The sequence below is a fragment of the Porites lutea genome, chromosome 10, assembly GCF_958299795.1.
Source record: "Porites lutea chromosome 10, jaPorLute2.1, whole genome shotgun sequence".
Taxonomy (NCBI): Eukaryota; Metazoa; Cnidaria; class Anthozoa; order Scleractinia; family Poritidae; genus Porites; species Porites lutea.
The window spans coordinates 14,499,126-14,511,370 of record NC_133210.1 but is presented as its reverse complement, the minus strand read 5'-3'; the positions used below and the strand labels follow the sequence as shown (position 1 = coordinate 14,511,370).

The 12,245-nt window shown below is 39.6% G+C and overlaps 1 protein-coding gene across 1 annotated transcript in view; it reads left to right on the top strand.

Annotated features, from left to right (window-relative positions):
- Positions 1-8,862: 8,862 nt before the first annotated feature.
- Positions 8,863-12,245, top strand: part of LOC140949564 (ubiquitin carboxyl-terminal hydrolase 9X-like) — a 59,170-nt gene continuing 55,787 nt past the window's right edge. Inside the window, exons 1-3 of the mRNA XM_073398722.1 lie at positions 8,863-9,318; positions 10,936-11,048; positions 11,667-11,779. Of these exons, the coding sequence (XP_073254823.1) occupies positions 9,006-9,318; positions 10,936-11,048; positions 11,667-11,779 (539 nt within the window). The 5' untranslated portion in view covers positions 8,863-9,005. The remainder of the gene's footprint in view (positions 9,319-10,935; positions 11,049-11,666; positions 11,780-12,245) is intronic.

Sequence of the window (12,245 nt, the reverse complement as noted above, 5' to 3'; positions counted from 1 at the left end):
ATATAATATTGTGATGGCTACATAAGTTCAGTAACATCTGTAAACCTGAAGAAGGCTGGTATGGCCAGCCGAAATATTGTTATAAAAAACAATATATGTTGTTTTCATTCAGCTTTGCAGTAGTCTTTGGACTTTTCGTTCTTAGTTCTCGCCGCTAAGGACGTTTTCTCAGGGGCACCCGGCCAGCGCCAGTTTCCTCCCAAATACATTGAAAATTACACTTTTTAGGCTATCCAGAGTACTTTTAGATCTCTAGAAAAGCATTCTGAGCGGCACTGTAAAATTTGTGTCTGTTCGGTCATCCTAGGGGAACTTGTGTCTTTTCGAAATTAGAAGGGCTTGAGCATTATTTCGCCGAAAATTTTAGTTGAAATTTGACGCATTACGAAAGTGAGACATTTTCTAATTCGTCTCTCCATCACATTTTTGAATCCAAAGATTGTAGGTTTCCTTTTTTCAATGAAAAATAGCCTAGCTTGCGAAGTAAAATGGGAAGATTAAACTTCAGAAAATCGTAGGGAATTTATTAGATAAGCTTCGAAAATTGTACATTAATGGAACGGTCATCTAGAGATTTTCAGCCCTCGTCAAGTAGTAGAAAAATTCTAGGCAATATTTGCTTCTCCGAACAGATATTTTAAAGAAAACAGTCGTTGGGTGCCCCTGGTTTTCTCCTGGCGAAACGTCCCTGGCGGCGAGAAGCTAGGAGAAACGGCGGCTCCCGATCTGTACAAGCGGGGGGTGGAGGAATATTGAAGGCAGAACAACTTTTCGCTTGTTTTAAATGCAGAAATTTCGGTCCGTGAGGTGCTCAAGTAGAGAAGTAATTAGGATGGCGCGCGACAAAAACAGAAATACAATTTGTGCGTTTCTGCTCTCTTTACTGGCGTTAGTGACCACTTTTTAGCAGAATTATCCCAGATATTAGCTCGTGGTAACGCCAAACGAAATGGTCGGCTGGCTTAATTACAGGCCATAATCACCGCCGCCATTTTTGTCTGGTTTGTCGCTAGTACTAGGATCTTCCTTCATCTCGTTCCTCTCTCACTGAGCTAGAAAGATCCTAGCGCTAGAGACCCGGCGCTAGGGACAAGTACATCCCTTTACATGTAGATTGATCATGAATAAAAATAGACTGCAAAACAGTCGGGTTTTTTTCAAAATCAGTAAAGAAATCGGTAAAGCGTGGCGTAAGAGTCTCGCTCTCTGTTCTCAGCCTCGTTGCAGACCTTTTGTTCGACTGCTCGCGCGTACTTGAACACTCAAAAATACGGACTGTGTTGCAGTCTAGAATAAAAACAACATACGGCGCTAGGATGATCCACCTTCTAGAATCTTCCGCTGCTGCTAGAATCCTCCTCCTTCGTTGTAAATAGCCCTATAGAGGGTGATCTTCTGTGAAACCCATGCACGCATCGACTTCACGGATTCACGGGCTACCAATCTGATGAATATTGAACCCCTCGGGTACACAGCCAAGTCAGCTCATGTCCAAGGTGTAGTCTCCGGGTAATCCATCGACAAAAGTGTTCGTTAGAAAAAAATCACGCAAAAAAAAAACCAACAAAGGTGATATAATCTCGTTTTTAGTGTGTGGCTTGAAGGGTAGTTAACCCATTTTTTTTGGTCCTTCATTGAGTGTATTTAATAGTTCTGAAGTTCAAAAATGTGTCCTCGAAATAACTTGTTTCAATTTTGGACATCGAGAAAATGGGGTCCGAGCCAAGCTGATGATGTCTCATGACATCAGTTGATTTGATTACCTTTTGCCGATGTTTTCGATTCAAGTCATTTCTTCAGTTGCATTTTCCTTGTTTGTTCTGTGGCCCAAAAATGTCCATTGATTCAGAATTAAGTAATTTAACTGGCTCTAAGGAAAGTACCGATATAGGCCAAGATTCTAAAGATAATTCTGGGAGTCGTTCGTAATGTGAAATTTTGCAGTAGCAATTAACCAATTCTAAAACAGAAAAGTGATTTACACTCGACCTGTAATTGGTTAATATATGTCACGTGATGGTCAGCACGCCCTGTGATTGGCTAGAGCAATAGAGGATAATAGGACTGTAGCCGTCAGAGTGATTACCAAGCACGACCACCGCGGTGTTTTGACATGACGACTTCTACCTATGCAAACATTGCTAATCTCGCTCCTAACTCAGAAATGTCAGCCGCTAGAAATCTCCTGGTTTCTTCGTGGAAGAGAAAGGCTCTTGTTGCAGGTCGTGAGGCTAAACCATCTCAAGACCCAATGATGGGACAGAGAATTAACTCTGCGGTGAAAATTCAAGTGCTATAGATAGCCCTGAGCGTTTGCCCTAGCAAAGGGAATTAGAAGAATGACATGAAGTAAAGACAAAAAAGACTTTTCAAATCGGTGAGATTCGAAACACACGACCTCCGGATTAGATCTACCGTCAGTTGCTCTGCCGAAAATGCCACGAAGCCTCGCTCCCAGGGTTTTTCCCTTTCCTTAGGAAAAAGCCCTGAATGGAAGGAATGAAGACAGAGCTGCGAGTAACATGTACTCTTCACATGCTTTCCTTGTCAACCCATGACCGTGTCATAGAGTCCAGCATGCCGTTTAACAGTTTTGTTAAGGTAGAAGTAGGCACTGAGACAGTTATCGAAAACACTGAGACAGTTAGTCCGCTTCAAGCTTAGCCCTCTGATCATGAAGTTCAGCCCTTCGCCATTCAACACTTTTTTCCAAAACCTTTTCTGAAATTTTAAAAACTGAGAAATAAGATTTTTCGCGAGTTTTTTTCAGGTTTCAGAACATTCTGTTTTTTGAAAGGAATCACAGTCAAATGCCTCACATGTTATGCCACGGATAATGTGTTTTTGTTTATAGTTAGTAACTACAAGGACAAGTGTGTCTGTACTTTTTTTTCCTCTTTCGAAAGCTCTGTCTTGGAATATCACAGCAGGGGGAAAACACGAAAACACTGAACCTCAAACAACTGCCTAAACATACAACATACAACACAGAACATAAACTAAAACCTATATATATACAAAGTTACTTCATCATCACGATACAGCCATTGCATACTGTTTGTTAACGTTTCGGCGCTAAATCAGGTTCAAAATATTGGTGCCGTGAAAATTCAAACGTCAGCATCACACGGACTTTGACCCTCCAGAAACTGAAAGTTAAGTTGATTTTTTTTCTGCGTATTTACTTTGGAGATAGTGTTAAGGGCCGGAAACTGAAGACTTCAGTTCCACTAAAATCAAAATGACGTCAGGTAGGTCAAATTCTCGTAGACGGATTTATACTCCCGTCTCTCGTCGAAGTACTGATATTGCTGCGTATAGTTTTAGAGCGGTTTTCATTTGAGTGTCGAAAAGTAATTGGTTTTGCACTTTCTACACGATGCGATTGGCTTAAAAGATTCGCGCCACCTTTTCATCCAATCAGAAGTAAAACCAAAGCCAATTGTGACGCGCTCGCATGCATTTTCCCGCGCTTTGCGTCAGCCACATGTAATTACTTCGAGTTTTGATTGGTTCAATGTATTGTCTGTGTCCTATGTGATTGGCCAGAGTAATTACTTTGGTTTTGGTTTTACGACACTCAAACGAAAACCACTCTATTTTGATGAAATATACATCATACATCTCCTTTTCGGTAAGACAGCATATAGGATTCAAAATATGCCCCTTTTCCTGATCCCTGTGTATTTCAGAGTAACCTGAAGTGGGATGGAGGAATGTTAAAATCGCAGGAAAATTAGTGGATTATGCCAACACTATACTACCAACGCCGAATTTATTGTTGACCCGAAGGTTTTATGGTTGATTAATTTACAGCTATTTGTACCTAAGTTGATCAAGTGACTGCCAGGGGAGTGTACAGATTGGTTGTTTGACAACATTATGACATGATCATATTGCTTTCGTAGACGATACAGCATGTCCCGGTAGAAAAACAACATTTTGATTAACGAGCATGCGCTGAACCGTGAACTTGTCCCTTTAAAAATGGTATATGAAGTGGTAAGCGGTTAGACCTTAGGGTGGAGCCTCCGCGAAAATAAAACTTGGTCGAGTTAGCTCCCAAGGTTCTTAATGAACGTTCCACTGGGCCTAAGCTTTTCGTGGTAACAAGCACGTCGTTTGAATTGCTCTTTCGAAGTTGAAGGGTCAGGAGTCAAATGAAAATAATCGCATTTTTTCACATCCACTCCCGAAGACAGACATTTTGAAGGGCGTATTTAAAATACTCGACCCTTGTTTTGTCATATCTCGTGTAATTTAAACTCGAACCCCGAGGCGCATATCACTCAAACGGGGGCAAGTAGGAGCCAGGTTTTGTTTTTTTTTATTGACATGGGGATGTGTTTATGACTTCAGTCTCAAGTTTTAGTCCATTATTGATCACATCGTCCCCACTCCACCCTTGAACAAAGAGGCACTCCGACCAGGGTGGTCATCGTAAGGGTGTTGTCACGTCCTCTGTTGTGGTCGCACAACCTCTGGGGGTTAAAGGTAAAAAATAATCGATCAATAGATAAATAAAGTAAGATATGAAAGATGAATACATTACAACTGTCAAAACCTTATATGCCTTACAACAATAGAGTCAATCATGAACGCCATAACGGCTCACGTGCGTTCATACCAATAAGAAAGTACCGTATTTATTCGAATAAGCACCCAACCTCGAATTAGCGCCCACCTCGAATAAGCGCGCATCCTAAAGGCAGAAAACTTTAGTAAGCGCTCGGCCTCGAATAAGCGACCACCAACACCCTACCCCCTTCACTCCGACTCAAAATTAAATAAGCACCCACCCCCCTTCCCCCTCCCACTTAGGTGCAGGAAACATGCGTGCCCCACCACGTCGCGAAATCGTGCGATGGATTCTTGAGGCCTGGGATAGTTTGGATAGAGATCTTATTATACGTTCTTTCAGAAGCTAAGACTGTGGCTCCTGACAGTCATTAAGATAACCAAATTCATTTCCTAAAGGAGGGTCAGCATTGTCATACGGGTCTAGATCGCCTAACATCCATCCAGCAAGTTTTATCTGCTTCTCTGGCGACTAACCCATTTGTCCACGTTACGATGTCAGACATCGAGGAGGCAACACCAAGGAATTTTAAATCACTTACTGACTTGAGTGACAACGAGATTGAAATTGAATCTGAATAAATACTAATAAGAGGCTTCCCCGAAGACGGAGTTTTCTTCAGAGTATTTTCCAGAAATCTTGTTTTGTTTCATCTTCGCGTTTTGTTATTACCATTTATTATTTTGTTGCAAAATAAACATACTACACTTACTGAAAATGGTGAAAATTTAACAAGCGCCCAGCCTCGAATAAGCACCCACTCTCAAGGTCCAAAAATTTGATAAGCAACCTGGGTGGTTAACCGAATAAATACGGTATTTGCATTCTCTGTCACTGCCACTTCGTTTAGCTCCACCGAATGTTAATATAAGTATACATTTTCCCTCAGGTGTCCCACAACCCCGGGGGAACAATATTCAAAATTTGGTTGAACTAGACTCTTATAAACTGTTTCCAGACTAGGTACAAGAACAACATATCTCTTAAAAAGAATATTAAAAATTTTAGATTTTTTAGTCAGGGTTAATCAGGATGACTTTAATTACTTTGTCAAGGTTGTTTTTCCCAATCAGCACTGGTATGTTGTAGAATTTGTATTCGTTAAAGAACGTTCTGAATCCTTCCTCGTAAGATCCTGTCGTAAGCTAGTTGCTGGTGCATGCTGCCTTAGAAGCGACTGATTGACAAAGTATGCCTGAAAAAAAAAAAACATTATTCTACAAGCACGCTGGTTTTTGCGAGGTCTGAAACCGTGCTTGACTCGTGCTCGATCTTTACACTTATTGTAGAGCCGCGCGAAAATAGGAAGAGGAGCGCGCGCAACTTCCAGTTGCCGTGAGACTGGGTCCTTGAGGTGTCGAATCGTACTATTGGACTGTTTTGGGGACGCTGTCACCTCTTTCGTTGACTAACACAAGTAATGCTATTAACTTCTTCCCCCAAAAGGTTTCAAAGTCCAATTCAACAACAACGCCGAAACTTTGTTTCGATGTGAGAATATTATAACACGTAGGCATTCGAGAATTTTGTGAGTGAATTATATAAACGTACACCTCATTATTACGGACAGTTTACTTTGTCCCTAACGGGGTCCCTTAGTAGAGAAAGCCCTTACATTTTCTCTTAACTCAATCAGTTTAACATGGACATCCCATTAATACGGACACTTCCTATGGCCACCTCAGTCCCGGGGAGGGGTGGACTCCGCATATGAAGGGGGTGGGGATGCTCGTTGGAAATTTTGAATTAAACCCCCAGTAAAGGAGACCGATCTCAGCGTGGCCCAAGCTTTTTTGACCTCTAAAAGAAACCATGTTAAAACACAGACAATATATATGTGTTTATATTTTTTCGCGTGCAACCCTAAACGAGACCTTCACGGCTAAATATGATAGCGTTTTGCTCAGAACACCCTAAGTGAGACCAAAATCCGAAATTTACACCCCTAAGCGAGACGACGAGCATCCCTACCCCTTTCATATGCGGAGTTCCCCCCCCCCGGGCCCTCAGTGTCCTTAATTATTAACGGGGTTTCACTGTAGTTGTCTGGACACATGATTCTCAAAGACTTAGCGGCACACCCCAATTTAAGTATCCCGGGCGCAGGACCACATTTCGCCGTCTTGTACCTTGGAATATCAAAGTCCGACTTGCGTAGCCTATGGCATTTCTCTTAAAGATGTTCTCTAGTTAACCTGCTTGAGGAAATGCGGTTTCATCTCATAGTACTTTCATTCTATTTCAAAACGTGTGTGAAAAGATCAAGGGGTAGGTTTAGCCGATTGCTAGAAGAAGTTGTGTTTCGGGTCTGTTTGTATATCCAAGTTACAGAAAATGTATGGGAGAATTTTTTTAGTATGAACGTTTTAAGGACTTCTTTGTCTCCAAATGAAAGGTGTTTACTTCTGAGTTCATAAATTACACCTTCTAAGGATTCGTACCCCTGATGTGTTTCACAAACACTCTGAAAAGGAGATCTCTTCAGGAACAATGTCACCTAGCTAGAGGCTGATTTAACTGGCCTTGTCTTTAAACAACTCTCATACGTTCTCGCTTACGCAGAATGGAGCCTGATCTCAGGGTTCAACTCTAAGATACCGACCAGCCCAACGCTTTCCCTTTCATATGTAATTCCCCCATGGGGCTAGCCCTGAAAACGTCCACTTTTGAAACTTTTAAGTTTAAGTTTAAGTTTAAAAACAGTAATTGAAAAAAAAAAACCCTTTTTGTCTCAAATAAGGTGGCTCTGTAGTTGCTGTCTGGAAACTTTTATTTGCAAAATCGCACAATTTTCTCCTGATGTCGCTGTCTTCTACCTGATTGTAACAGTCTTTGTATAATCAATCCATGCCTCTAAAATTTCGCTTATTTTATAACCGCGTCGGGACCTGGAAACAAACTCTAGTCAGGCACGTGACTTTCCGAAGCCACTGCGCATGACTCTACCTACGTGAAGGAGGATTCTGCTCCACATGCAAAACAGTAGTTTTGATAAAAATCCAAAGGACGAGAAAAATACCTTGAAACTGGCGAACCCTTGGTTTCTATTTGTTTATGAATAATCTTTTATGTGAGATTCTTCTCGTCAAACGAGGTAAGATTTTAAGTTCACCACAGAGAGTTTTTTGGCTCGATGTCGAAGGCACTGTGTCCTCTGCATAAAACCTGTTTTCCTGTCACTTTTGAAAGAAATAAGGAAACTTGTGCAATCAGTTACTTTAAAAGATCTTAAATAAGCTATAATAGGAAAGGGAAACTTCTCTTAAACCGTAATTCCAACTTACTGCTTAATTTTGTTTGTTGACTGCAAAGATGATTCAGTGAAAATGCAATTAGCTACTTCCTACATTTCCTTTCCTATTATATGCCGGCGGGATGATACATATATTATGTTGGGTTTCCTTAATTATGTTGTCTTTATACAACATTTGTTTTGCTAGCGTTTACGAACTCCTAGTCGTTAACTGCAGTGTTTTCAGTGCAAAAAGTAAATATTGAATTTTTTAAGGACTTGCCCTGAAATGATTTTAACAGTTTACTGTACTCTTCTAAGCGGTTGCCGCCTGTGTGCTTACAAAATACAGCACTTTGGTGAAGATCAGGTTGATCCAGTTGCTAGTGTTTATCTTAACCCATACAGGTCTTAAATATTGAATGTGTATTTTGTAACGAAACCTTGTCAGCACTTTGTAAAAGCCAGCTAAAATAAAATGCCACCCTCCATATGCATGTAGATTACCTCTCATTAGTTTGAGGTCCTTATAGTGCCCATGCATGTTGTCTGTGGGCCAGAATTCCTGAAAAAAGGGTTATGTAATTTACAGTATGAATCAAGAAAGCAAAGCTTATGAAATGTATACAGTTGAAACCCTGTGAGTTATTTAAAGGCTCTGATGAGTCGATGGTGATGGTATGGCTTTCATTTTTTGAAACCAGAAGTAGGCCCCTGACTATGGAATTAGACTGGTATAAAGTCATACTTTTCTTATGGAGCAGGTAAACAAGAGTGTATTACAACTGTTTCTAAGCTAAGAAATTATAACCAAAATACATTTTGCTAACTTTATTTCTGTTTCTGTTTAGGCACACTTTGCATTTCAGCCCATTCAAAACATTATGGATTGCAAATAGAATAATCACAGAATGAGAAATAACTAAGTTGTTTAGTAAACTGAGTTCTTTTCCTCTTGCATTATTACAGAATCGAGGTGTTCCCTACCATCATTGGTCCTTTAGTTTGCACACTGGTTAATTTTCTATTTTCTTCTTGTTCTTTCAGGAAATCCATTATTCCTTCTCAATTGAAACTACAAAGTGAAGCTATTTTTTTAACCTGGCAAAAAGTGACATATTTTCGTAGATAGCACATTAATGTTTGGAAAAGTCAATGCTTCTAAGGTGACACTTCACATTGCATTTTACCAAAATGACAGTTCTTTCAGTTCGTGGAGGAACAAGCGGGGAGTCGGGACCCCCAGGTCAACCTCCCAACAATACCACGTCAACACAACAAAGTGGCCAAATAAATGAACCTAATCAACAAGAAGACAACGATAACTCTACTACACAGGAAGATGACACCGCAGGCCTTTTGTTACCCAATGGGGATGTGGTGTTTCCTATTACTGAACTCTCTAAACTTGATGAAATGATAAATAGGCCACGATGGGTGGTACCTGTTCTTCCAAAGGGTGAACTTGAGGTGCTTTTGGAGGCATCCATCAAACTTTGCCGTGCAGGTGAAAGTAATTTCCATAGAATGAGTTAGTTTATATTACAGCTTTTCTTTGGCCCCAATGTAGACATGTATGTGGTCATGTATGTTTTTATTTCAAGGAGCATTGACAAACAAACTAATCATCAAACATTCTAGCTTGCACGTCCAGGGCCTTAGCAACAGCCCTGCAGGTAGATTTTCATGCTGGCAAGTAACTTAACCCTTTAAGCCCTAAGAGTGATCAGCATCAAATTTCTCCTTGTAATATCAATGTTTTGTAAAACAGAGTGGTCATGAAAATCATGGACATGGTCATGGATGAATTTGCTTGATATTTTATAAACTTCTCCCCACTACTTCTGTAGGAAATGAATAGAGGCAACAAATGAGAATTCAAATTTTGATCTTAGGGCTTAAAGGGTTAAAAAGCTTTCTTGCCCAATGGGCAATTGTCCAGGCAAGTCATCCTCTAACAAAATCAATAGACAATGAACGGATCGAAACACACCAATGACATTACAAGTCTTCATGGCTAATAACTCACGGCTTAACTGATAGACGACCAATAACATTGTGACTTAATTGACCAATCAGGTCAATAACCAGGGTTTAATACAACTCACTTTGACTCTGAAGATGACCGCCACACAGGTTGTCAATACATCAGTCATTGTCAACAACAACAGTCCTATTCAGAACTATGTTCACCCAGATGATCATACTCAACTTACTTATGAAAATCATTAACTTTAACATTAACTTATTTCCTTTGTCACCTAGCCCTAATTCATGAATTATTAGAGCTAGGAGACAAAGAAAATAGAAAATCAACCCAGGGTAAAGAATTTTAACCTGAATTTAATTTTAACCTGTAGCATACACATTGTACTCAGGTACTGAAACTGAAACATTTCTGTGTTCTGCACAGTATGGCCTTGAGACTAAACATGTGCACAAATTGTCAATACAGCACTTTTGAACTTCTAGGGCTGTCATACAGTTTGCTTGTAAGAAAATAGCACATTTAATTGATGCCCACTCTCAAATAAACACCTTGTGTCTAATAAATGGCTCCCCTTTGATGTTAAGTTTGTACTGCCCCCATGACAATTACTCAAAAATACTAGGAAAAAGTTAAAAGAAGCGAAATCTTTCACTTTATTCAGTTTCTTGCTTGATTAACAAGGATTTGCCCATTGCATCTTCTTCAAAGTCACATGTAAAGTAAGAATAGGCTAACGATGACAACACAATGACCCTGAACAAGGATTCTGACATTGCAGTTGACATTTGACTGAGAGTGATGTGGAGGTCTTGAAGGCCTAGACGTACATGTATCAATGATGAACTGGATATTTTGCTATTAACATAAACTCTTTTGGTGTTTTTGCTGAAAGCATATTAGTTTTGTTGAGCTTGTCACAGTTGTGAGAATAAACGCCTCTGATTTTTAAATGCCCCCTACCTATTCCTCCCCGCCTCCTTGGACCCCTAAAATTAAACAAATGCATCTGGCATCTATTAGATCATTATACAGTAATTAGCTGGCAACCTTAAATAACCATATATGTGTTACTGTTGGCATTAAGGTTGAAGAGGTTAACTATCATTTTAATGGTTGACAATTCTGTTTCAACAGAGTTAGACACCAAGAGTGAAGAGTGCCAGAGGTTCTTCAGAGATGGATTGACAACGTCTTTTCATAAAATTCTTAATGATGAGGCAGTGAATGGATGGAAATATGAAATCCATGTAAGTTGAAGTTGTTGGATGTGCTGTATTAATAGTTAGTAAAACAGCATACTACAGTTGAACCTCTGCAAACACTTACCTCCTACCCCCCAGATCTTGAGAGTTAATGTTTTATTTTCCTCATTTGCGAAGAGTTTGCCTCAAATCACTGTAAGACTTTTCCATACCAGAATCATTCCATATCTCATTTATCACATGTTGAGCAGTTTGATATCTCTCCATTTTTAAAATTGATCCGAAATTTTACTTTGCTCTTCACACCACATGCTACTTGAAAGCAATATGGCGGACGGAACTGTTTAACTAGTAGTTACGTGTCTACTAACTTGTTTTAGGCTTGAGATGCCAGGTTGTATTACATCTTTAGTGCTGGGGATTGATGATTACTCTCTGATTTTTGACGTACTGAGTATGTCATGCAGGCATACGAGTTGCAAATTATATGATGTACACAGTACCTCTCACAGGCAGTGAAGGGTTTAACATACAAAGTCAGAAAAAGCTTCTATGATGGTGTCAGTGTCCTGTTGTGGAGGGGTGACTGTATGTGATCTTCTTCCTACAAGAAGCTCTTTTGGGAAAAGGTGTTAATCATTGATCTCTTTTGCTTCTCAACAGAAAGCCATTCTCAAAAACACAGAGAAGCTTGTAGAGTTGTGTGTAACAAAACTTTCACAGGATTGGTTTCCTTTGCTTGACCTTCTTTCTTTGGTGTTTAATCCTATGTCCAGGTAGAAATTCTGCTTGTCTAACAATTACGTTGTTGGAATATTTTTTATCTATAACATCACATTAATTCTTCAAGCCCTTAGAGTGATCGTCATCAAATTTTTCCTTGTAATATGAATGCTTTCCAAAACACATTGGTGTTGAGAATTAAGGACACAATGAAACAAGATGAATCTAATCGATACCTCAACAAATTCTCCCCACTACATCTTAGGAAACATATAAGGACAATAAATGAGAATCTGAATTTTAATATTACTGTTTAGAGAGTTAAGAATGATGCCAATTGACCATGATTATTGGGTCCTTGATCAATCCCACTTTTGGATTATCTGGACTTTTTTCTCTAGTCCCAGTTTTTTCATGAGTGTCTGAATAAATAATCATCAAATCTAAGGATAATGATTTTATTTCTATTTAAGCATAGAAAGGTGCATTTCAGATAGATTTGTTATTCTTTTGAAGAAC